Source organism: Agelaius tricolor, unplaced genomic scaffold (assembly GCF_023055355.1).
Source record: "Agelaius tricolor isolate 1412-34295 unplaced genomic scaffold, bAgeTri1.0.p SCAF_23, whole genome shotgun sequence".
Taxonomy (NCBI): Eukaryota; Metazoa; Chordata; class Aves; order Passeriformes; family Icteridae; genus Agelaius; species Agelaius tricolor.
Window position 1 is genome coordinate 10,094,872 of NW_027269283.1, and position 26,423 is coordinate 10,121,294.

Genomic DNA, 26,423 nt, shown 5'->3' on the forward strand with positions numbered 1-26,423 from the left:
GTTTGTTGTGTTTTAAGCTATTCTTAAATGCACAGCAATTAGACTCCTTACCTCACGAGTCTGTTCTGTTACTTGGTGTCTTAAGACACAGCAGCAGAACTCAGGTCCTGTCTACTGGCTCATGCTTTCAAAGACACCTTTTAGAATTCATCTTTCATCTGCTATAACAATTTTTTTTATAAATTGTTCTCTGCCTGACTTCTTTTAATGCATTCATGAAGAGAGTGAAGGATTCATTTCAGATTGAATCTGTCTTGCTAACATGGAAAACATTAAAAAGCTTGAATGACAAATTTTCTAATGAGAGCTGATTATTTTGCCAAAGCTCACTTAAATAATTGCACAGGATTATAAAATGCATTCCCCATATGTCTCAAGAAGGGTAAAATGGACCAGATGGAGAGAAACTTTATTCTTTAAGATATTTTCTTTATGTGTTTATCCTTCCCGGATTGATTGGTCTCTATCACTTTTCCATGTACCATCACTGCATGGAAAAATAGTCCTGAAATTGCAGAACACAGCAGCACTGGCACTGGGTGTACAGAAAGCTCTGGCTGCTCCCAGGGGGATTTCTGGGAGTGCTGCTGCTCATACAGAGCAGCCCAGGGTGCAGCAGTAACTGAGAGGGTAAAGCACAGTGATACAGCTCAGTCACAATCCCTGTGACTCCAATTTAACTTCACCTTTTCACCAGGGCTCCTTCAGAAAGCTGATGTAACAGTAGAGGAATTTACCCTTCCCAATATTTTCTGCTGCCTTTAGAGCATTCCCTTGGTTGTGGGATGTATCTTTGCAATACAGTGACTTTGCTTACCAGAAATAACAGAGTCGTTCAGAACTTCTTCATCCTGATAGAAAACAGACTCTTCCTTGAGCTCTGAGTTCATGATCATGTTTTCTTTGTTCTCATCTGACTCTTTAACTGAGTTCCTCTTGTTTTCTGAGTCACTGCCATAACTCAGCGAGTTCTCCTTCTCTTTGTTGCGCTCCATGCTCGATGTTCTTGAGGGACGGACATCCACCCTTTTTTTTGGAGAGCCTTTGCTTTCTCTTCCATGGAAGCTATGGATGGAAGATGCACAGCCCAGATTTTACAAACATTGTTTTATTGCTGCAGTAGAAACTTACATGAGAATGAGAAAAACATCCTGTAGCTCGTAAAGGGCAGGGCAGGGAGTTCAGCATGGACCAACATGGGGTGGCATTTTCAAGTTGAGAATGGCTAATGTGGATCTGCTTTCCTGTCTCTGCCATTAAAATAAGACATGGAGGGGTGCTGAATAATGGTTTTCTTTGATACATGGTCACAAGATACGCTGTAGTGATTAAAAACCCCACAACAACACATCCTTCTAATGTAAAACATGCATGGCATGAAATATGACCATTCATATGATATTGTATGATCATGACAAAGGTTTAACAGGGCCTGGAAATGACATCATGTGAATCTGTTCCCTGGGGCAGTACTTTTTAGGGAACTGAGAAATGCTACCAACTTCACTCCAAAGCTCTGGGATGGCAAAGGTTAGTTCTGTCCTCCTCTGATACACAGGAGGGCTTCTAATGAAACCCAGATACAGCACCCAGGGTACTCCCACGAAAACATTTGTATTAAAAATGGATCTTGTATGTGCTCCTGTGTCAGCCAAGAGACACAGAAATTACAGCATTTCTCATTGTAGAGTACTTGGAGCAGTGCCTTTGCTACTCTAACTTGGTATCTTGTGGGGAAGATTTTCTTTTGCAGTAGATCAAGGACTATCACCTGATTCTACCTGTTTGAAAACCTACTTCTGCACCACAGCAGCCTCTTTACAAAGGAAGAACATACAATGAAATAGCTGCCAAATGAAGCACTTTAAAGATGTTTGTTCCAAGCAGTGACACCACAAGGAAGGCAAACCCAAGCTGTAGCAGCAATTAAAACACCAACAACATGATAGGAAGATTTTCCAAGAGAAATGAAGTGGTGGGATGAGTGTCCTCATGCAGCCCTGTGCCTGCAGGCTGTAGGTACCTGTCCTGCCGGTGTTTGGTGGCCAGAGCCCTGTGGAGTTCTTCAATGACTCTGCTGGGAGGTAAAGGCAGATGAACGGCAGCCAGGTGAGGGGAACCGGTGGGCGTTGTTACCTGGCCTCTGCCATGGGGCTCGCAGCTTTTCTGGCCAGAGGGGTGGAAGAGGGCAGCTTGTCCTGAGATTTGGGAGGAACCCACAATGACATAGTTCTTCAGGATGGTGGAAGGAGGAGATTTCATGGCTGGATCGTCCGTTTCGCTTCCTGCTGTCAAAACACAAGAGGGGAGGAGGTTGTGCAACGCTTTTTCTGTTTTCTTCTTTTCACACAGAGTCTGCACTGAACTTAATTTGTTGTATTGAACAAAGGATAAATGGTGATGTTTTGCTCTTGCTGTGAGGTAACTGGCTGAGTAACTGAGTTCAAAAGGCTCTTGCTGTATCACTCCAGATCTTTAATCTAGCAAAACAGATGCCTCTTCACTTCCCCTCTTTCTCACAGGATCAGATTCTCCTTTTTCCCAGCCCACCACTGCATTTTTGCTTGCCCACACTGTTGCTCCTAACCACCAAAGGCTTGGGCTGTGGTGGCTTTCCAATCCAGCATTTTCTCTGCTGGACTCTGGCAGACTGTATTAAAATTTATGCCCTGTGGTTCTGAGTCTGGACAAAATGTACCAGTGTCTATTAGCTGCTCCTCTGTGATTGCAGCCCAGACCTCTGTCTTTCATATGCCCGTGGAGAAAATGCCAAAATCATTATGAGAATAATGTTTGCATAACAAAACTTGCCAAATGACATCCAAATGAAAGATGGGGTACTGAGCACTAACAAGAAAAAAAGAAGGGTGGGGCAGTATAATTTCTTTTTAGCCCCAAATTCAGCTATTTTCTATGCAATGTAAACCTTTTGTCTGAAATTAGAATTGCACATTTAGACTGATTTATACATTTCCTAGCATTTGAGTCTGAAGCACAGTGGACATTTCCCTGGTTGTAAATTTGGTGGCTTCACACAACATCCCTTAGGATGAACTGAACATCTGCCCTGAAAAAGATGCTGATTCGTTTTTCTGTTCTCCTCTTCCCCTTTCCCTCTCCCCCATATCCGTGTCCCACGCCTCTGGCACATGCAGATGTTTACAGCATGTGGGTGGATAAAGGCAATTTGAGCTCCTCATCCCAGAGTATTCCTTGTCCCTTGTCCCTTGTTGCCACCTAGTGCTTCACACAGGAATTTAAACTGGCACAGCTTGCTCAGCTTTGGTACAAACGTGCTTTCACAGGTAATTTTTCCTTTTTTTTTTCCCTCTTACTTTGGAGATAAACCCTTCAATTCATAGCAGAGAAAAACTTCTGCTCAGGCCAGGATTATCCTGAAGTAGTCCTGTAACAAGGACTTGGTTCCAGGTAGCAGGGTAGCTTGCTAGAAAACTGGAGAGGGCAAAAAATACTAACTTCAGTTATTAAATATATCCTCTCAGAACCAGCATTCTGCATAAGGGTTACCAAAAACATGCATTTTCTTAATTTTGCTTAAGAAGAGCTCCTGAAATCATAACCAAAGTCAAACCCTGAAAATCTAAGTGTGGCAACACTAAGCCTGGTTTCTTTTTGGGGTGAGGAGGAGAGCATCCACAACAAAATCTCTCTTCTAAGGAAGGTCTAACTAAAATTACTTTTTTTATCTCTGAAGGTGTTTGTGCACATTTGTGTCCCTCCAGCCCAGAACTTAGCAATGGCTTTGTTCATTTCTATTCAAACTAGCCCAGAACTTACCCAGTTTAAAATCTGGGAAGTCTGAAGGCTCAGGGGCATTGCTGCCAGAGGCAGTGCCTGCTGTGCAATGTGTGAGCCACCCTCCCACCCCAGAGCTCCTCCTGCACGGATCAGGTGCTGCTCAGCCAGGATTCAGCCGAGCTCTGCTGAGCAAAGCTGGGTTTGCTGCTCAGGGGGGCTGATTCTGTGCTGCTGTGGAGATCATAAATCATAAATTGATTTCTGATCAATTGCTGCCCACTGAATCATGGCCTGAGGGGATGGACAAGCACCTCCTGAGCCACTTTATCCTCTGCACACAGAGGGTGGCTGTGTTTCCTCACAGCAAGAGCCAGGGCTCAGCTCAACCCCATAGCAGGGAAAGAGAAGAATTTGTTTTGTCTTTACACCAGCTTGTTCCTGGAACAGGTCAAGGGCCAATTTCATCCTTATTGCAGCTTTGGACAATATTGAGAATTTCCTGAGATCACACCTTATTTGTCCTAATGGCAGATGTTCAGTGAATAATCTTGCAAAGTGATGTCTTGGCACCTTGCCCTGTTCCTCCTCTCTCTGATTAATTGGTGCTTGACTTACTCCTCACTCCTCTGCTGACAGCATCCCCTAGCATTGTTAAGAGAGGGAAAAAACTAAACACAAAAGAGCTTTTCAACCCCTTCATCTTCCTTTTCTTTCATAATTGCCCTTTCTCTCTCCCCACACTGTTGTATTTCCTCTCACTCACTGACGGTATTTGTTTAATTTTAACTTAGCACTGCCCCCACATCCCCACAAAAATAAACATGTATAATCACTGCTGGAAAAGGGTCTAGAGTTACTGGAGTCATTGAGAAAATTAAAAGTTGCTCTTTGTGAAAGATGTAAATGAGAATTAAATACCAAAACTCAAAATATCTCAGATGCTACAGGAAATATTTGAGTTAAGCAGCAAAAACCTGAACTCTGAATGCTCTGAAGTGCTTGGTGGAGGTGTAATCTCTATACCCTGAGTGGGTCAGGTTTCCAAATACATCTGATGCCAAGCATGGCCTTCTCCTCAGCTGAGCAAAGGCAGGGGGGCCTGGGGATGCCTGTTCCTCTTGCAGGGTGGAAGGGGAGGCTTGAGCCTCACCCACAGCACAGGACAGTGAAATAACCTGAACAGCAGCTCCTGAGGAGCACTAAAATACCATTTTGAATCCAGCTCCCACTTGAGTTATTACAGCTTTTAAGCACAGACAAAGTATGAATTGTTTCCATGGGAAACAAATACTTGTAATTTTCTTTTAAGAGACTGAAAACCTCAATATTTTCTCTAAGCCCCAGTGGTCAGGTCACAGAACTCCTCTGATGTTTTGTTTCCTGGTGACTCTGAAAACCCTGCTCATTGTGCCAGATGATGAGTGTGGATGCAAATCAGGGCTCACATAATGGTTGTCATTTAAAAGCCTAAATATCCAACAGGTCTGACATTTAGATGTCAGGACTTGATTTTCATTTGCAATAAGGCCCTTTTAGCTGCTTTTACCATATGTAGGGGCCCTGAAATTGGAACCAGCTAAAATCATTCTCATTTTAGCACCCTTTCTGCAGTGCCAGAACGTTGAGACATGTAACAACATTGGCAATACATTAGAAAATCAGGCCCAGGGGAATTGGTTTTGGAAACGTTCAATAAAGTCTGGCACAGAGGACTGCCAGGTGTATCACTCTTCAGAGCAGATTTCATAGCTCTAGTTCAGACCTGCCCCAGAGAGCAAACCCTTCAGACAGAAACCTCTGCAGAACCTTTGACTTGAACTAGATTTTGGCTGCTGTCCTGCTCTCCAGTGGGAGCCCAGGTAATGAAAACATTTAAATCTTCCTTGTGTTTTATGGCATATCAATATGAGCATGAGATTCAGCAGATGTTTGCAGTTGGTTTGATTTGTTTTATGTGTGTTTAGTGCTGCAGACTCACAACAAATAATCCCTTGAGAGGTTCAGATAAATATGTGAAGTACAAAGATCAGTGCATTGTTATCAGACAGCCAGACATGGTCACTGCTCACTGTAACTGAGTGATTCTCAGCAGTTTGGGGCTTCAAAACAGGCATGAGAAAAGGATTTGACAGTGCTGTGGAGGTGAACAACACACCAAGATTGGGAAATCTTCACTGAGCAGCGATGACTGACCTGTTATGCTCTTGGTGATTTTGGAGATTGCCTTAGGTGGTGGAGCTGGGAGCAATGGAGGGCTGGGAAGCTGTGCTGGGTTTCTTTCTGTCTGCTTCTGGGGGGAATCTGTGGATTCAGGTACAAGTAAGGCTTGTGGACTGTCTTCAGATGCTGGCAGGCTGGCATCTTCCAGTTCTTCCGTGGGTGCTGAAGGTTTCTTGGCTAGTGGGAAGATGAGTGAGATTAATGGAACATGAAGTTAATAATGATAGGCCAGGGGACAATGCCAGGAACATTCAGAAAAACTGAACACATGGCACACAGCTAGAAACACTTCTTTTCCACTGTGAAAGCAACTGTGTGAAACAGCCAACCAGCCAGGGCAGGTGAAGAGTAAAACATATGAGGATATTGAGGAAATGTTAGTTTTGATGTTCCTGAGAAAACTGCTGAGCTTCCTTTACTTCCCTAAAGCCTTTTTCTCCTTTTTTTTTTTCTTTAAATAATGAGGATAGCAAGGCAAAGCAACTTTTGAGAACAGCAATGAATTTTCTTAGAGCACACAGCTGTGGTGGCACAGTTCCTGGGTGAGCACTCTTCTGTCTAGGAACACACAGCCAAAGGGCAAGGAGTATCAAACCCAGAGTGTCACCTACAAACTGATCTTCCAATAGTTCATGTGTGTTAATTTTCCCAATATGATTTTTATCTTATTTAATACATTATTTCAACTTGCTTCCTGAGTCCTCTTTTACTGTACCTGACTCCAGAGCTTTTGAGCATTTTCTGAGGTTAAAGTTGATAACCAAAAAGACTCTGCCACAAAAAAAAGATTTGCTATTGGATCTGAGCAGTTAGAGTGGAACAGGGAATTGGTGAAGAACTTAAGCAAAGAAATCAGTCTCCAAAGCCCTGGTTTGAGATGGTGAAGCACTGCTCATTTCAGGACTGTCTCTGCAGGGATGGCAGAAGCACTTAGCTGTGAAAGTTACTGCAGGCTGAATCACTGAGCAGTTCATCAAATTGTCCAGGCTGTGATGAGGGCACAGGGGAATAGATGCAGAAAGGCATGAAGTGAAGCAGGACACAGGTGGAATTTCAGTGATGAAGTCCAAAATTAGCATCCTTGAATTCTGCTCAGATACAGCTGCCCTGGCAGTGCCCAGGCTCACACAGAGCCTCACTGTCACATGTCCTGATCCCTGCCTGGCCAGCTGAGGGACCCACAGGAACCCTGGGGGCTGACTCTGATCCAGCCATGGCCAGGCTCCCTCCAAACTGCACTTCCAGCCACTCTGGGCTCAGCAGTAGCCATGAGGGTTATTTTTCCTACCCCAGAGGGGGGAAGCACTCATCCAAATGGGAAGATCAGTGTTTAAATCTCCCCTAAGCACAGAATCATAGGATAGTTTGTGTTGGAAGAGACCTTTAAAGGTATTTAGTCCAATCCCCTGAAATGAGCAGGGACATCTTCAACAAGACCAAATTGCTCAGAGTCCCATCCAACCTGACCTTGGAATGTTCCCAGGAATTAAGCATCTACCACCTCTCTGGACAGTGTGTTCCAGTGTTTTACCACCCTCATTATAAAATAATTCCTCCTTGTATTTAGCCTATATTAGTATTCCTTCCTTCTTTCAGTTTAAAAACATTGCCCTGTGTTCTACCACAACAGGTCCTATCAAAACCTTTGTCTCCATCTTTTTCTAAGCTCCCCTTCAAGTACTGAACAGCTGCAAGATCTCCCTGGAGCCTTCTTTTCTGCAGGCTGGCTGACCCCAACTCTCTCAGGCTGCCCTCTCAGGAGAGCTGTTCCATCCCTCTGATCCTTTTGGTGGCCCTCTGGACCTCCAGCAGCTCCATGTCTTCCTGTGCTGAGGATCCAGAGCTGGGGTCATGCAGAACATGAGAGAGGCCCAAACTCCTGGGCAAATCCCACTCCTTTGGGCACTCTGGATTGTCTGTCCAGGGCACCTTTCCCTCCAAACCACTGTAGGCCATCTCCTGAAATCTCACTGCAGTGGCACTCACAGCTGCTGCATCACAAATCTTTTCTTGGCTCAGTTTTGTGTCTTGTTGGGAATTCAAACTCTCTGTATTAATGAACATTCAGCAGCCTCGTGCTCAGAGTGCGTGGGGAGGCACCGAGGCACTCAGGCAGTTGGAAACAATAGCATTGGCAAGATAATGGCATTTAATTTGTTGACAAACAGATTAATGAGTGTGCCTAGAAGGGGAGGAATGAGTATTTATCATTCAAAAGAGACAGGAAAAAATAAATATGCATCATTACCAGGAGTTGTTGTGAAATTTGTCATGACAGGAAAGCTGCTGTATGGGATAGTTATGTGAATTACAGAAGGAAATTATTTTTTTTAAATGTACTTCTAGGGAAATGCCTTGTTCCAGGGTGACATCACTTGGGTGTTTGTGCCCATTGCACAGGAGGCAAAATGTGTAATAGAGGAAGGGAAAAACAGAGTCACTAATGGGTTACATTAGTGAAAGATCAAGAGCCCCAGTAGATGTTCAGAGCTGGAGAGGAAAATGAGTCAGGTTTGAGTGCATTCCCCTGAGAGGAGCAATCCTTTCCCTGGCAATCCTCCCCTCTGGCTGTCTCTGGGACAGGAGGGGCTGCCTGGCACAGCCACAGTGGGGCCTCTGCTGCAGAGCAGGTGGATCCCAAAGGCTCCCAGCCCCTGCCAGACCTTTTGGGTCCTGAGCTCCACCCTGTTCTGGGAGGGTGTCAGGCAGACCTGAGTCCTGAGCTCACAACCCCATTAACAGATTCATACTGCAGAGTGAATATTATCCTGCTGAAAGTATTCCAAGTGCTCAGCACTAGAATTATTCATGGAGTGCCACTTGTCAAAATGCCATCTCATTACCAGGTAGAAATCCTCCCCTTGGGACTGTCCCCAAGCCCACTGGCGAGGTTAGGTGGGGAAAACTGCCCTCTCTGTGCCCTGGCTGTTCTTTTTCTGTGTATTAACATGAACATGAAGTCTGCAAATTGTGTTTTCTCCTCTTCCCCTCTTTAGTCTTTATCCCACATCCTCAGGATGACACAGGACACGATGGGTATAAAGTAAATCCATTCATTTTGTTTCTAGCTGGTCACTTATTCATGTGAATCTGGAAAGACACCCACTGCATTAGGCCTAGATTGAGCCCAAGGGCAAATGTTATAAAAAACTCAACATTATAATAAATTTAGCAGCACACTGACAATTTTGAAGAGCTTTCCCACCCAATTAATTCCTTCAGGTGGCATTTACCAGAGACAGGAATGCTAGGATATACAGACAGGGAGAAATAAGCACATAAAGACAAGCTCAGCAGTAATTATTTTGAAAGCCAGAGGCCACCAATAGGAGAGGCAGAAAGACTTTCTACAAATTGGAGTCTCTCAGACTAAGGAGACAGGAGAATGTAATCCCACTGTTATTTTTTGTGGAACCTGGGAAAATGACACCTCAAAAAATGGAGGAAAAGAAAAACAGAAGACAGGAAAGATTGTTTCAGGGAGACAATAAAAGGAACTAGGATTAGGGAAAGAAATTGGGATGATTTTGAAAGCTTCAGTACATGATTTTGAACACACTGTAAGGTAAATTTGAAATCACCCTGCGAGGTTATGCAGAGCCATGAGGTTAGACACATGACACCTTATTAGTGCTATCTTTCCATGCTAGTGTGTCTCAATGGTAAGAATTACAAGTTCAGAAAGAAATTTCATTAGTGATACAGAATTAAACGCTCTAGAATAGAGAAAGAAAAGAAACCTGTAATCTGGTCAAGATTCAATCTGGTTGCTGTAAGAACAGGAGATGAGTGGGTTTTGCCTCAGCTGGTGAGGGGAATGATTTCCATTCTGAGGGTGGAAGCAGCCAGGGTCTGGGACCCCCAAGAAAGCAGGGCCTGAAGGGGTGGGACAGAGAACAAAAGGCAGCCAGGGCAGATGGAGAAGGTGTAAAGATTGCCCAGAGGCCAGGAAAATCCATAATCACCACATGACAGTCCTCACAAACCAGGATAAAGCATTATCTCTGCAGCTTTGCATTTCTTGGTTGTCAGGAGGTGAATGGAGCCCTGCAGCTGCGGGGCTGTGCCTGGCTGCTCCAGTGCCTCGGCAGGGCTGCCATGGATGAGCTCACAGAGCTGCACCAAAGGAGCCTGGCTTAGCTGATCTCTGCTCCTGGAATCAAAATTCACTGGTGTTTGCAGCATGCTGGGGACACAGTGGTGACATGGACAGTGTGGGCTGTGTATTGGCATTGTTCTCCTGAGCCAGGACTAATACATTCAGGCTTGGCACAGAAGTTTAAGAAATCTTTTTAACAGAAGCTTATTTCATCTTCACAGCAGCCACTGCTGCTACCAAAGGGGCACCGTGCCAAGACTGGATCATCTCATAATTCAACTAATCCCATCATGCCAAGCTTTGTGTAGTTCCTCAGCTTGGTGGAAGTTTCAAAAATCACTGCTATTAAGTACCAATTGCTAATCTAGTGTGGGGCTGGGCTGAACAAGGTGCTTTGACCCTTTAATGCACAGACATAGTTGACCCCTCAGCAGAAATATTTTTATAGCACTTCATAGCTTTTTGAAAACATTTTATATGCAATACCTGCATCTTCTTTCAGCTCATCCAAGTGCAGCTCCTCACCAAAGGAGGTCACATTCGTTGTGGCTGCTGTTGTGGTGTCCTGCTGCTCCTCCTCTGAGGTGAGTGCCTGGCACACAGCTGCTGGAGCCTCGCTCTGTGTCACCCTCGTGCCATCGTCACCAGTGCAGGCTTTGCCTTCAGTATCTAAAACAACACATCATTTCATCTTAGCTAAAGCATGAGCAGTGAAGCTGAGGTCCCCCTGCTATCCTCTTGAGAAGAGGGACTCTTAAAGCTGCTCATGCTCTCAGGGGACTGAGACTTCTAGAGCAGCATCTGATCTCTGTGTTTACCACCTGTGATGCAAATCCTGTGGGCACCAGCCCGTCTGGCACAAAAACCCACTCAGGTTTCTCAAGGAGACACCTCTTTCTGTGGGCATCCAGCTGCCTCAGCAAGTGGCCACTGTGCTCTGGAAGCAGCTGCCAGGTGGGAGATGAGCAATGGGCAATCAGAGATCTCTTGGAGAAGGCAATTCCTTCCTTGCATGAGCAGAGCCCGTGGTGCAGCACACTCCAGGTGGGTCTGACATGTCTGGGCTGTGCCAGGCTCTGTGCAGACTCGCTGCCATCCAGCAGTGCTGCAGGAAGGAAAGGCTGCTCATATTCCTACCAAACTGCAGGTTTTTAGCACAGTTTTAGTTACTCAGCTTTGAAAAGTGTATCCTGTGTGATTGAGCTGATCAGAAATTCAAATCCCTCCTCATGCAGACCTAGAAACTGCTCCCTTTGCTTACTCTGAAAGATTTTTGTGCCAGTGATCCCTGCAGCTGTACGCATCTTGATGACTGAAGCTTTTCTAGTATTCTCTTATTCAGGCAAGAGTCTTCAGAATACAAACTACTCTTTTACTCCCTCAGAATTTACAAGGTCTACATCACTGTTGCAAAGACACAGAAAGCAATCGCTTCCGTCCCTGGGCAGCTCTCCATGCTGATGGATGCTCCTGCTGTCCACCCTTCACCTCCCAGCTTGTATTTCTCATCCCTGGACACTCCTTCCTGGAAGCTCCTGACAGGGCTGTGTTTTCTTGCAATGGTATCATTACAAGTCCCTTGAACATCAATTTAAAACAGCAACATTCACAATTATCTCTTTTTGATGCTATTTGGACAATCTGCAGGGTAATTTCTTGTGGTTTTGGGTGAGGGTATCAGATTTTGGCCCAGAGATGCTGCGGAAGGGATGCAGTATTTTTGCATACTGAGCTCACTCAGTCTGCCTCATAATCACGTTTGGTGAAAAGTTACTGTTCTTAAAATAGCCCTTGCAGTAGCACAGTTGCTATGATACAGGGAAGGGGAGGGGGGAAAAAGTTCATTGCCTACATTTCAGCTCTTTGTGAAGGCAGCCTGTAGATAATCATGGGTGTGTGAACCACTGTCATGGGGTTTGACAGGCAGCCCCTGCCCAGAGCTGTAAGCACAGATAAACCTGATCAGCCTTGTGCTCACCAAGGGGACAAACATCGAGGGGGGAGCTCCCTAAAATGCTCAAGGTAACTCTGCTCTGCACAGCCTGGGGAAAGGCAGCTGGGCCACAAAGGCTCTGCACCAGAGACACCTTCAGGTCCCGGCCCCTGGGAGGGCAGGGCTAATGAAGGGATGGCAGGCAGAAGATGTTCCTTTTGGAGCATTCCTGAGACTCACAACAGCGATGTTCTGGGGCAGGAAGGATCAGCTGGTGCTTACATCAAAGTGGGTGTGCTGCTTTGGGTGCCAGAGGGTCCCAACACTGTATTTTAGAGATGGTCTGGGAGCAGGACAAAGCACAGACCTCAGCTCCAGGGGGAAGGAGAAGCCCAGCCCTCAGCTGGTAACCACTGCAAGGTAACCAGGAGCAGGGTTGGGACTTTGCTGGGAATTAACCCCTCCGTGTGCCAGAGCCAGGTCCTCTCTCAGGGAGTTAAGCTGGTTCCCAGAGGGAAGCTGCATTTCAGGAGTGTTCCAGGGGCAAGCTGGCATCTGCCCTGTGTGAGCAGAGCCCCGGAGGAGCAGGGGACAGAGGTGGCCCAGGCCAGGCTGTGAATGGCCAGCCAGGAGTGGGGGCTGTGTGAGGACACAGGGTGACACAGCCTGCCCGGGTGACTGAGCACCCACACAGGGACAGTGCAATTCACCCTGGGCTGCTCCCAGGGCACTGCAGACCCTGCACCAGCCCTTGCAGAGCTCAGAGCCACATGGGCCACTGCCAGGGCCACTGCCAGGGCCACTGCACCTACTGCAAATGCATGAGGCTTCTCAGGCTGCAGCATCCTCCCAGTTGGGCTGTTTATGAAAGTGAGCAGGAATCAGCTCCCTGGAAGTGGAGTAGAGCCTGATGGAATAGAGGGATTTGAGGATTTACTGTAGTCTTTTTGCTGCTTTGACAATTGCAACTAAACTGCATAAACGAGGACTTAGCCTTGAAACTGCTGCCACTTCAGCTCAGTCCAAGTAGGGCACTAATCATTTACTGAGAATTATTTGGGTCAGTTTTTATTCCAGTTAATAAGCTGCTTCTGCTAATATAATAAAATAACCCTGGAGATTCACAACACTCTGTAAAGACAAATAACTTGCAGGCAGCTGCAATGTCCTTCAGCTGACTGTGATCCACTCTTCCCTTTCTGGGCACAGGGAGGCACTGGAAATTTGTGTGATGCTCATAGGAGCTCCAGGCAACTTTCCTGCAGACAGGTAGGCAGTCTGTTTGCAGCTGTCTAGTTAAAAGCACAGCTTGTCCTCACACCTCACTGGACTATATTTATTTGAACTATTTTAATTTTGTTAAAATTATCTTGCTGCTTGGCATCACCTTTTCCTCCCAACCATTCTTTATGCATGCAAGAGGTTTATTGATTCCTCATTATTGCCTCCTAATGGGCTCTACAGAACTTCTATTTTACTGGTTTTTTTTGCAGAGCATGACTTCAAATTCATGGATTATAGGGAACTTTCCTGCTCCTAGTGGAGATCATGTATATACAGTAATGCTAATATGCTAATAGGACAAGTAATTATCTAGAATTATGAGAGACACAAAGACTTCAATGGACAGGAATTAAAAATGAACTTTCTAAGAACTTCCATTTTAGAATAAATGAATGGTTTGATAGATTATTTAATATAAAATTTAAAATATATCCAACAGAATAATATTAAAATTGCTTTACTCCCATGGAAAAAGAAATCCTATTTAAAATGCTCTTTTTCTGACTCTTCAGTTGCTCAGTTTCACTCCAGCTTGGCATCAGTATTGTCCCAGGGGTTATTTATAGGCATGGCATTTGTTTTATACAAAAGAAACTCAATTACTACTTTCCAAGAATATAGCTTCTATCTGTGAGATTAATCAAACTCAAAAGGCCAGTCCTCTTTCATGACAGTACTTTCTGCTATGATGTTTTCAAAGTAAAGATGGATTTGTGGGGTTTATCTCTGTTTAGGTGGAAATGGCAATTGGGATGTTGTCCATAACACTGGGAGCTCAGTTAATCTCACAGAACAGTCACCCAGATCTGTGTCTCCCTTGAGCATCTGTCAGGGCTTTGGAGCACAAGAACCACATCCTTTGTGACTGTTTCTGACACTTTATCATCTTTCCTTCCATGACTTCTGGTTTGTACTCAGGAAAGCTTTAAAATGACTCCACTAAATGCTTCACTTTTCCATGGGAATGAAAAGCAGGTGGACTGGTAACATGCTACATCACAAACTTGGTGTACTGGAAAAACAGCTGAAAACATCAGGTTGGGATCATTTGATGGGATCTGGATCCATGGGTTGTTCGTGTTAGCTGACTGCATCTGTATGTTGAAGTTTGTGTTTATCCAGCCTGAGCTGGATTTCTTGGCAGAGGGGTTCAGCTGGGTTTAGAGCAATTACATAAAACCTACAGACCAGCTGAGGCTGCAGCACGTGTAAAGCAAGGGAACACAGAGCTGCATGGGAGATGGGAGAGCATCAAACACTGAACTCATGGATGGATTGCAGCAGGGAGGAGCTTGAAGGATGACAAGCCTTAAACTCAAACACTGAGTTTTCACTCTGTTTGGATTGAAGGTTTTTATTCATTTGTTTGTTTATTCTGCTTTTGCAAATACGTGTTTCCTACTGTCCTGAAGGAGCCTCTGATAAAAAAAAAAAAAAAGAAGAAGAATTTTGACTTACCTTGTTCCATCATCTCCAGAAGGCCTTTCTTAATGAGTTCATCCCTCCCTTGCCGTGCTGTCATCTTCTTCTCCAGCACTGCACAAAGTAATGGCACAACACAGCACCAGTTACCAACAGAGCACTCATGTAATGGGGTGAGAAAGAGGCAACATGGAAATTCCCTCTAGTCCCAACTCCTGTGTGCCTGGAAAGGACTGCAAGGATTTTGTTTTGGGGAGCATGGATTGATGAGCTGGTTTTGCCTCTTTGTTGAAATCACACCGTGTAAAGCTCAGGTTTATGGTGTGAGGTGCTGTCAGATCACTCTGAGTGCAGCCACAGGGATTTCAGAGCTTCCTGCTGTTTACTGGGGCACCTTGGAGCTGCCTTGGACAGTGTCCTCCACTGGGACACTCCCACAGGACACAGGAGCAAGTGGAGGGAACTGCACTGTCCCACCTTATGAAAATGCAAGTGAGATTCTCTCCATACTCATCTCCTGGGACATCTCTGGAGACCAGTGAGAGGAGGCTGTGCTGTGTGCTGGGCTCCTTCCCCTCAGAGACAGCTGCTTGAGGGAAGGCATTTCACATGCTGCAGCTCCCTCCTGTCACTTCTCATCATGTTACTGTGACCTATATAAACTTCACCCCAAATAAAAGGGGTGACAATACTTGGGGCCATAAATGTAGCCAGTGTGGAGAAGGGACAGCCCATGCAAAGCAGTCTGGGGGCAAGGCTTGTGCTTCACTCTCATATTTTGACCTTTCCTTCTAAATGTACTAAATTGTGTTATACAGGAAGTCAGCCTATATGGGCCCCTCTGAGCCTTAAGCATTAATAATCTGTTGAATGCTGGAATCTCTGCACTGGGTTTGGCTCAGGTCACCTTTAACATGTCCCATGAAAGCTCTGCTGTGCAGCATCCCTGTCCTGCTCCCAGCCTACCTGCAGATGTCTGCTTTAGCTTCTCATTTTTCTTTTTCCTCCACTTCCACGGTTTGAAGATCCTGCCCAGTGTTGCCAGTTTGCTGTTCCTCCTCACTGGTGGAGTTCGAATCCCTGAGACCAAGTAGTCAGAACGCACTGCAGGGGACTGCTCCATCTCATCTGAGAGGGGAAGAGAGGAAAAACCTGTTAGACCAAACCCCACAGTGACTTGCAAAGGGCAGGTGGAGGGGCTCACCAAGGCAGTGGTGCCACTGTGCCCCCAAAAGCTGCAGGGAGCTGCCACAGCCTCCTGAACCCTGGAGAGCTGAGAGCTCCCCATGGCTTTAACAGGAGAGTGGAAGTTTAACACGTCTGTAAATCAAGCTCACGTGGCCTCCAGTTAATCACATAAATGTAATGCTCATTTAAAAAATGCAGACCTTTATGAAAAGCTGAGAGGAAGTGTGAGAGAGTTCAGATCCCTTTGGAATCCCCAGATTCCAGTTCTGTTCCTGGGTCACAGGATATTGCTGCCTTTTAAATGAACTCTTCATATGAGCTAACACAGAACACGCTGACTTTTGTGAGCTAATGCAAATCTTATATAAAGAAGAGTTTGTTTGATATGTGCTATGTAAGTAAAATCTCAGAACTACTGTGAAAATTTATTCCCTGAGAAAGCTAAGGGGGAAATTCTTTCCTTTTTGTCCAGCCAAGCCACAGGAATTCAGAGATAATGCTTCAGCTGGAAAATCAATTGAGGTATTTTTAATAATTTTCCTTGAAATGCACCACAAGTTTTGCTTATAGACAAGTGTTGGATGAAACAATACCCACTGAGTATTCACAGTTGTGTGCCAGCCAGTGCCATGGAGGACAGTGGGACAGTCCCCTAAATGGGGTTATTGATGTCTTTACTGAGATCTGTATTACAGCACCAGTGCAGTAATTGTTGAAAGAGAAGCTGCCATCAGACCTGTTACAGAAATAAAAACTGAGCAGCAATTTGTATTTTTTTTTTCCAACAACCAGTTAAAATTTAAATTGGGAATGTGAAGCTATGAACATATGTACATTTCCAAGTAAGTTTTCTCTGGAATAGCAACATTTATCATAAATTGCTTCATGACTGCAAGATCATACAGATCCAGCATCTTCTAGGCTTTGTTTTTAAGTTAACAGGGTGAAAATGCCTAAATCACAGCACGGAGGTGGGGATTTCCAAGTAAACAGGAAACGATTTTTGGAAGATTATTAAACACAGCAGGGGAATCAACACATTCCTCCTCTTCCATTTAATTTTGAAAATACTGGTAATAGAGATGAATCACTCAGTGGAGACAAACTAAAAACTTGGCTATGTGAGCTATTAGAGCAGAGAAAAGCTGTGACAATTCCCCACACACATCATGCATGCCCAGTGAAATTCTCTTTCTTTGTATTGAATTTAGAGCACCTTTTTCCTCATTCCACTGAGTTTATCTGGGGGTTTAATTTACAAGAGATTTAAAGTAATAATTTTTTTTTCCTTTGAACTCATGGTGCCTACCCAAGGTGATATTTATAATTTACAATTTGGAGGTCAGTATTAAGTTGAGAGCAGGAAATAGCAATGAGCCTTGCACAGAAGGAAGGCAGTAGCCTACAGACCACAGCTGGAGTGCCAAGATATTCTGCTCCTTTCCTAGCAGTGTATTCAAAAATGAGAAGTACCACAGAAATAAGCTTTGAAGAATTAGAGCTGCTCTTGATTACAGCAATAGCAATGAGAATGGAAAATGGCAGAGTAGATCTCCTATTAACTTGCTATTATGATCACTTTAAAGCTCTAATAGAAGCCTCAGGAAATAGCATTTGGTCATTTCTTGTGACACCTCTTGAGTGGAAATAGAAATGTTCATGAAATTAGCTCATCTCCAAGTAGCTGTAGATGAGGCTGTGAATCAGAGCCTGGGAGCTGCAGTGGAGAGGGACAAGCTCAGCTCAGCTGTCCCTGCTCCTCCTCACCCTGCACTGCTGCTCCTCCCAGGCCAGGAGTTTCTCAGGCATGGAGGGGAGGATTAAACAAGAAGCTGATTTACTGGCTCTGCTGTGTTTCCTTTGGGATGGAGGTGTCTGCAAAGTGGGCCAGGTATCCCCCACATGTTTTGTTTAGTACTGGTAGTATGGGATCATTTGAAGTTTTTGCCAGATGCACAAAGATACAGATATATAAAGAACCAAGAAATCATTTGAACCCAAACCTGTGGGTCTCCAGCAATGCTCATGGTTCCAGATATTCCCCTAGAAGGGGAATGGGGAGATATCACAAGGACACTGAGGCTTCCTTGAGTGCTTCTGTGGTTTACACCAGCCCTGCCAACTGAGTTTCTTCCCTCCCTTTCTGCCCTCTTGGTTGTGGAAATGCAAAGATTTTGATTGCAGATGAAAGACAGGTACAAATCTGATGCCAAAGAAGGAATAGCAGATAAAACATATGTTCCAGTGGAGGTTTTTGTGGGCTTTTTAACTTTATTAATGTTTCTCATGTGGTACAAGCAGTCCTTCTCACGATATGCAGTTTCTATACTGTGTATTGGGAGAGATGGACACAAAAATAGATAGAGACACAGCAAGACAGATGTCCTGAAGTCCTAAATAACAAAGAAGTGGTCTCACTGGCAATGAGAATCACAAGAGAGCCCTTGGAGCACCTCATTTCCAGTCAGTTCATTTTCTCCTGGTTGTGGGTTGGCTGCTTGGGAGATCAGAAGTTGACAGCACAAAAAGCAGTTCCCACGTACAGCAGTGACTGCTGGAGAAGGCTCTCCTAAATATCAGCCAGCTCCTGCAGCCAACAAGCTGCCAAGGCTTGCCAACCCTCCAACCACTCTGTGAAACATTCAGCACATTTTTTTAATCTGCAGTCAATATTTTAATTATGCTAACTGTTCTGTGGAATAATGTGGTTATTTCTCCCAGAGCCTGACAGCCTGGGGCCAGGCCATGCAATTACACAGGGGATGTCTGCAAAATACAAACAGCCAAGAGCCAAACCATGACTCTCCAAATCAGCAGGGGGAAGCAAGCAGCAGCTTAACTCTCTGTGTAATGTGGAAGGATGAGGCACAGTCACTGTCAGGGTCCAGAGAGCAGCAGTTTGACCCCAGCACAGTCAGACCAGCCTGTTGGCCCTCACTGCCCCACAAGCAGGCAATCCTCAGCCCTGTGGGGCCACAGGATTTTGCTCTGGCTAAAGCTTATTTGCTGTTTATGCCAAAATCACTTTAAATTCCTCGCTGTACACATTTGAGGGCAAAGACTCCTGTGCTGGAGCTTCAGGCCCAGAACAAACCCCTCCCATATCACAAACTCCTCAGCTGCTCTGTGTGTGCCAAAGGGGTGAACACCAATGTGGCTGTGCCCCTGCTGATGACGTGGGCAAGTTCCTCTCACAGCACTAGCTGGGGTAGTTTCTAGAGCTCCTGGCAGGGGTGCAGTGTGAGTGGGTTAATGTCTGAGAGGGGAGAGGTTCCAAAGTGACACTGCTCTGCAGTGCAGCTCTGGGCTGCACAATCAACCAGGCAACAAAGAAGAAGCAAACAAACCATAATATTCATTACATTTGGCTCCAGGGTCTGACCCCTCAGAAAGTCTGAGCATCTGCAGCTTCTGTTTGCATCAGCAGCAGTTGTGGTGAAGAACACCCCCTTGCTCTCTTCCTTAAAACATTGTGGTGCCATAAATAGAGCACTCTTCCTGCAATTCCCCTCTCCGTGGGAATTGTGCAATCTTTCTGAAGGTTTTCTGCTCAGAGAAGCTCTCCCATTTGCACATGTCAGACCCTGCCTCCATCCCAGGCAGCCTCCCACAGAAGTGGGGCAGGTTTGTGAATTGTGGGATGGGAGAGTGCCCTGAAGTGCCACAGCCCTGTTCCTACAGCAGCTGGGGCTGGTGCTGAGGTGATCATGGGTGATAACAGCACTGTTCAACTGAGCACTGGGCTCACTGAGTTGGTTTTATCTTCTCGGGTTTTTGCAGTGTGGAGCTGGATGCCTGCTGATTACAGCAACTGCAGGATGCATTCCACAGGCTGAGGAAGGGCAGCTGGGAACATCAGGGATGCAGGGCTGAGTCACACTGACCTTGCCATGCAGGCAGGCTGCAGGGGACATGGGATGTCCTCCTGTGAATGCAGCAAGAACTTTGTGGGAAGATGAAGGATGCTGAATTTTAATGTGCTGGGAATTCTGGTAACTTAAATTCACAGCAATGAAAGTTGTGCCTTGCTAAATCCTGTGTGTACATTAGTAGGAGAAGGACCACTGAAAAATCTGCAACCTGCAGGCAGTTTAAAAATAACACAGCAGACAAGAGCTGCAGGCAAATTTGTAAGGCAGGCGTGCTCTGTTTGCTGATGAACTGGTTTGTGATGCAGCTCTGCATGTTTTCCCCTTTACTGTCATTGCATCTCTCTCTGCAACTCATGTATTGAGCTAAAAAAGGAAATAAAGGTTCCCTTTGGTCCACTGCAGAGGGCAGAGACAGTGAGTGGAATCAAAATGGCCTTTCTGGCTTTTGGGATAGAGGTGCCTTTACCACCAGTAACTTTCAGTGCTGCCTGGAATTCAGGAGTTCCTCTAGAAAGGTGAGGGAGGATGACACAGGGGGAGCTGAGCTTTTAAAGGGTTCCTGTGTCCCCCTGGTCACTCCCAAACTGAGCCAGCATTTCCCTCAAGGTGGTCCTAGCAGTGAGAGGAGCCTGCAGGGCAGGGAAGGCAGAAAGTGGTGCTGGTTTCAGAGTAAAGATTATCCTGAGCGTTGTGAAAGAGAATTAGCAGCAGGAACAATTCCCCTTTTCCTTACTTTAGCATCCTGAAAAATAGAGAACTGACCACAGTGATGAACATGCAGGATAGGGATAAGTTGCTCGTGTCTGGAAGCCTTTGAATGCTTCTGTCATATGTTCCAGAGAAGCAGAATTCAAACTGAAGAGCTTTTTTATTGCACCAGTTAGATGTTTCCTGTGATGGAATTCTTCCTTGTTCTAAAAATGTTTTCTGTCACCTGCATTTCTGCAGACACGCTCTCTTTCTTGACTCTCTTTGAAAGAGAACTACAGCAGAATGTTCCAGTTTGAAGTTTCCATTTCAGTTTTTTGAACATAAAGTATTTTTATTTTTGCAGTTTTGAATGACTGTTAGAAACTAGAACTGAAAATTATAAAAAAGAAGTTTTTGATGAATCTGAAATTTATTTAATTTTTGAATGACTTTGTATTTGAAGCTGTGAATGTTGCAGTAGTGTTTGGGACTAGTTTGGAAAAAACTTACACAGAATCCTTTGTAAAAGAGAAAACCTAGTTCTTAACAGTTAGATAATTAGAAAGGCAAGGTACCTGTAGCAATTATTGAATGTAATCATGAGCTGTAGCAATTATTGAATGTAATCATGAGCTGATTTTGGGTGCACAGCTGCTTATGTGACATAGATTGCTGCTCTGACACATCATATTCGTTAGACAAAAAAAACACTGAAATAAAGTAGGGAAAACTACAGGTTTGAGGTGCAAATTCAGCCATTTACCTATCCAAATTTTTAGGTTTTGTATGGTCAATGGTGTAAGGACAAAAATGGCTTGAATTCTTCTCTTATTGCAACCCTTTATGTTCCTGATTTCCCGCCGTGGATTTCATCTCTCTCAGAGCTGAACCTCCCAAGGAGCAGATGGAGAGTGGGCCAGGTTTATCCACATGGCATCCACGTCATCCCCTGAGTTACCTTGGGGGCAAAATCTGGCACAGGAAACGTGTGCAGGCTGCAGACTCACAGAGATCCATGAAGCAGGGTGAAAATGCAAAGATAAACAGCAGGGAAATACAGAGACAGCTCTGGGTTCAGCTTCCCCTCAGTAAAGGCTGTGCTTGGCCTCAATCACTTTTCCTTTTGCTGAGAGATATAAATCCTGATTAAGTTTTTGTACTTCCCTGCTTGGAAATGCAAGTTTACTACATGGTCTCCAAAGTCTGAACTTACATTTTTACTTCAGACTCAAAAGGTTTGCCATTTGTCCTTGCTCTGTAATTTCCACTGCTCTTTAGTATGTTAAATTACAATTTAACATTTTTCTCTAATGGAAGGAAATAAAATAAAAACCCCAAAGCATAACTTGTGGGTGGCAGGAGGGGGCTGTGCTTGCCAGGGAAGTTTATTTCCATTTTGTCATGCTGAACCTCCTTCAAAGTATTTGGATTTTAAAACCAGGTTACCCTGACATGAATGGGGAAACAGATTATGCTTATCAAAGGAAAGAGAGCAGGGAAGTGGCAACTCCAGCTAAATCTCTTAGATAAAAATATGCTTTGTATGCTTGAGATTTGTGATTTCTTCCAGAAAACGTTCCTTGGGAAAGTTGACATATCACCTACCAGCATTACCACCAAGTGAGCTAAGGTGCAAAGAAATTAATCAGGAACTTTTCATGCTTTTGGATCATTGTGTCAAGCTCCAACACCACTTGCTGTGATTTACAATGCACGGTGTGACATTAGCAGTTCATTAGCAAAATAGGTTTGTCAGTGTTTGCATAAAGGAACCCGCAACATCCTTACCTGGCTAAGAAAGAGCTCAGTAACAATAAGAAAATGAGCCTGATGAGGGATTGCTGTGTAACCACTGTTAATTCAGTTACCTGAGCCTGTACAATGTCTTTGGAGAAGGCAAAGCCTCTCCCCCAGTGAGAGCTGGCTCAGGCAGCAGAGCAGCATCTCCCCACAAAAAATCCATTCAAATGAAATAAAAATCCTTTCAAATGGGCACTGCCTCTGCAGAGGGCCAGGGGCCTGTGCCAAGTCTGTCCCTCTGCAGCTGCAGGGGTTTGTGCCACACACAAATCCCAGGGCTGGGCAGTTTCCCCAGGCTCCTGGAGGGATGCTGTGCTGCAGGACACAGGGAGCACAGGGATGTTTGGGATGATGCCCTCAGAGCAGTGAAACTGCTGTCTGCACTGCAGGACCAGCCTTTCATCACCTGCAGTTGTTTAATTAGCTGTAGCCTTGCTGCAAACCTGTTGAAAGGATGTTTTTTATAGCATCCTCAGGGAGTCTGCAGACTGAAACACACCCTGGGCTGTCTCCAAGAGGCACCTTCAAATCCCTTCCACTGCAGTTATCCCTGACAGCAGCTGCCTTTGGAGGGACATGGAATACCCAGGGAAGCCATTGGTGTAAGGGCCATGTTTGCCAGCAGGAACTGCTTTTCTGGGATTCTGGATTCGTTTCTGGGATTCATCCACTGCTTTTTCTGGGATTCATAGCCCAGGACTGATCTATTTAGAGTTTCTCCAGCTTATGGGAGTCTGTGTCTGTCAGACACACAGTCAGCTCTCACTTTACATCCATCCCAACCTTGTCTATTCAAGAATTAATCAAATCCTCATGTCCTAGGCACTTTCATGCCCTTGTAATTCCATGCATAATCTCCCTCTTTGCTCGAACACATCACAGCTCTCAGTTGGTGCTGTCACTGTTCAGTGCCACTGCTGCAGATGGAAAACAGCCTTTGTGCTCTGTGAAATGCAGGAGCATCTCCTTTTGTTTTGTTTTCTCCTTTATCACTTCTGCTGCTTCACACTCTTGCTTTCCCCACACTCACTGGCAACAAACACACCTCAGCCACCAGTCTGGTGCTCATTCCAGGCCTGCTCTAGGGAACAGGGCACAGATTTGGGAGAAGGAATGCTTAGACAATAAAAATCTGACATAAACCAGAACAGCTGCAGGGAAAGGTAGATAGAAAACAGGCACAGTGACCAAATTCAACTTTTGTCTAAGGCTGTGCATCCAATGTGGCTCCTTGTAAAACTGTTCTAAAGCAATCAGTGATTTATACACCTGGCTGGTATGGAAATTGTAATGAAACCCTTCCTGGGAGGTTACTTCACCTGAATGGATGTTAAATACTTTCTCAGGATGGTTTGCTCTGCTGGACATAATATTCTGTAAATATAAGGCACACGTAGGAAATACTTAAAGGGGAACATTGTTTTTAAAGAATCATTTATTCCACTGTCTGCTGGTGCCTCTCACCAAGGCAATTACACTAAATACTCAGCAGTTCTCCAAAGCAAGGAACCACAAACCCCCAGCTCCTTTGCAAAGCCACATCTGTGCTTAAACACAGAGCAGAATCAGATGCTACCAAGTCCCCAAGGGGGATGGCACTTGTCACCTGTTAAATCCTACATTAAACATCATCCTTAGCATGGAACTTTCTCAAAGCTCACATGAGGGTTTTAAAGCACTGGTCTAACCAAACTGCAGCATGCCTTCTAAAATTCAATTCTTCACTGGTCAAGGGCCAAGAGAAATAATTGCTTATCAAATTTACTGTAGTGATTATCAGTGTTTGCCTGAACCAAGACCACAGTCTAGTCCTAATGGAAATGGCAGGATCTTCAGAGCAAGAATAAACATGGAAATTACTCTAAACATATGAAGCTGTCTCCTCTGCAGCTCTTGGAATTACTCCATTCCAGGTTGTTTCCTTCTTCTATTATAGGAACTAGGAAAAACAAGCTACTGAGTTGTAATCCTTGGCCTGTGTAAGAAACAGCAAAACAGAGAGACAATGTCCCACATGGCAATAACAAAATGAGAATTTTGGCAGGAGAACAGCAATGTCTGTCCATTAACTCCCTGTGTCACTGAGCAGCCAAGCAGGGAGAACTATGGAAATAACAGCAATTCCTCTTGCTAATGTGATTTATTGGCTGTGTCTGCATTAGCAAGAAATGCAGTGTTAGAAGTGGGGCTGTGAGCAGCTGGTGCTGAGGACTCAACACCTCCTGGCTGCATTTGTTAAGCAGCACTGGTGTGATCTTGTGACTCCAACTCGACAGTGAACGAGCTCTTTCCTCACAAAGTGCAAAGGAAACAAGATTCTTCTTGATAATAAAAATACCAGCTAAACTAAACAAGCAGCCTTCCAAAAATAAACTAAGAGTGCCTGTGTTTTCTTCCCAGAGGATGGATGAAAATCATTATTTGTCTTACTAAACTGCAAGATTCAAAAGCCCCTAATCACACATGCAAATTCATAAGACTTGTTGGTATCAAAATTCACCACTTTCATCAAGACATTGACTCCTAAATTTTTGGTAAAGTAGAAGCTCCCTTGTATTGCATTTTTCCTCACATTAGAGCTTATCTGAAATGTCCTTATCTTGCATTTTTCCATTATAAATGGCTGTGTCCAGAATGGCAGGTACCTTCCCAGGGTCTTCCAGCAACACATTTTAGCATTAAGTAAATTGCTATGCATAAATTAACAATGGCAAGTTCAAAATTCCTAGAATGATGCTGAGGTCATGACAGAAAAAGCAAATTTAATGCACAGATGGATGAGTTTCTTTCAGCTTTTCTTCTAATGTTCACAGTGCACTGAGTTTAGTGGAGAAAGGACCCTGCATTAACAATAGTTGTACTGGTTTTATTAACTGGAGTCAGTCTTCTTGCAGTTCAGTGCAACAACTGAGCTTTGTATTCATTTCTTAGTTCATAAAACATTCTTTCCATGCAATCTAGAGAATTGCTGCTAAAAACATTTTAGAAAAGACATTGTCACCATTTATTGAAATGGTTCGGTTTGAAAGATCAGGAGAGATATCTTGTAAAGGTCATTTGAAATTCAAGTTGTCTTCAAGGAGAAGACTTGTGGGTTGGTGAGGTTGTACTGCTTCCAACAACTGCAACAAGCACAGAATAAACCTCAGCAAGATGTCTGCAGCTGCTTAAAACCTCCAGGAATATTAGGCAGTAGTCTGGACAAGTAGGATGTTTAATGACTGCAGTGGTTACACCTCAAATGGAAATACACACAGGAAGAAACATATCCAAAGCAGAGCAGAGACAAAGAATGCCAGGAGCTAAACTAAAATGTACATGGTAACTGCTGAGAAATGGCTTTTTTATAGATATATTTTAGAATTCTACTGGTAAAACCCTCCAGAGGTGCCTTTAAGTGCTGGCAGGTTCCTCTGAGTGTCACCTGTGTCAGTGTTGTCCTGCTCCTCCTGCAGCAGCCTCTGGGTCCAACAGGAGAGGATGCAGCAACTCCTGAGCTGCTCAACGTTTTCCTACTCAACATTTTCCTACTCAACGTTTTCCCATGGCTCTGTCAAGGAACCTCAGGGGCTGGGGCCAGCAGGGTGGAGGTGGAGCAGCCTCAGTGTGCCCTGGAACACCAGACCCTCTCTGCACCATGCCCCACAAACAGACATTGCTGCTTGGCTGCTCTTTGTGAATCACAATATGTTTTGGAAAATTTGAATTTGAATTTGCAAAGTCCTGCTGTGCACACTTTGTCTGAATAGGTAAGATTACTCCAGTTCTGTGTTTAGACACTTAATTGATAATGTAACGGTGGAAAAAAAAGAAAGAAAATGTGGAGAATCTACAATTTTGAGAGGTGTTCACATGATTCCACTTCTGTTCTTCTGGCCAGGACTTATGCAAAAGTACAAGATGTAACAACCATTTCCCAAACCAAAGCATGACAGGAGGCTCTCTGTTTGTACAGGCAAATTTTGTTCATTTTACTGGCCACAAGTTTCAAATTCACATTTTTTAAACCAAGTTACCCAGACAGCTCCTTAGTCTCCAGCTCTTGATTTTCATTCAGGACATGTTTTCAAGACTGAAGCCTTTTTCTAACATTTGCCTTTCATCAGCAGGAATATTTGACTTTCTTTTCTTGCTTTATTCTCCTATTTTTTTAGTT

The 26,423-nt window shown here is 44.5% G+C and overlaps 1 protein-coding gene across 3 annotated transcripts in view; it reads right to left on the reverse strand.

Moving 5' to 3' along the window:
- PHACTR3 (phosphatase and actin regulator 3) overlaps nucleotides 1-26,423 on the reverse strand; it is a 100,180-nt gene that overhangs the window by 31,940 nt on the left and 41,817 nt on the right. For 2 of the 3 annotated variants that reach the window (XM_071447074.1, XM_071447076.1), the window contains exons 2-7: nucleotides 15,684-15,845; nucleotides 14,754-14,831; nucleotides 10,565-10,747; nucleotides 5,953-6,156; nucleotides 2,024-2,288; nucleotides 818-1,065 (exon numbers count right to left, since the gene is read on the reverse strand). In XM_071447074.1, the coding sequence (XP_071303175.1) occupies nucleotides 818-1,065; nucleotides 2,024-2,288; nucleotides 5,953-6,156; nucleotides 10,565-10,747; nucleotides 14,754-14,831; nucleotides 15,684-15,845 (1,140 nt within the window). The remainder of the gene's footprint in view (nucleotides 1-817; nucleotides 1,066-2,023; nucleotides 2,289-5,952; nucleotides 6,157-10,564; nucleotides 10,748-14,753; nucleotides 14,832-15,683; nucleotides 15,846-26,423) is intronic. The other variant, XM_071447075.1, reaches the window with a different exon arrangement.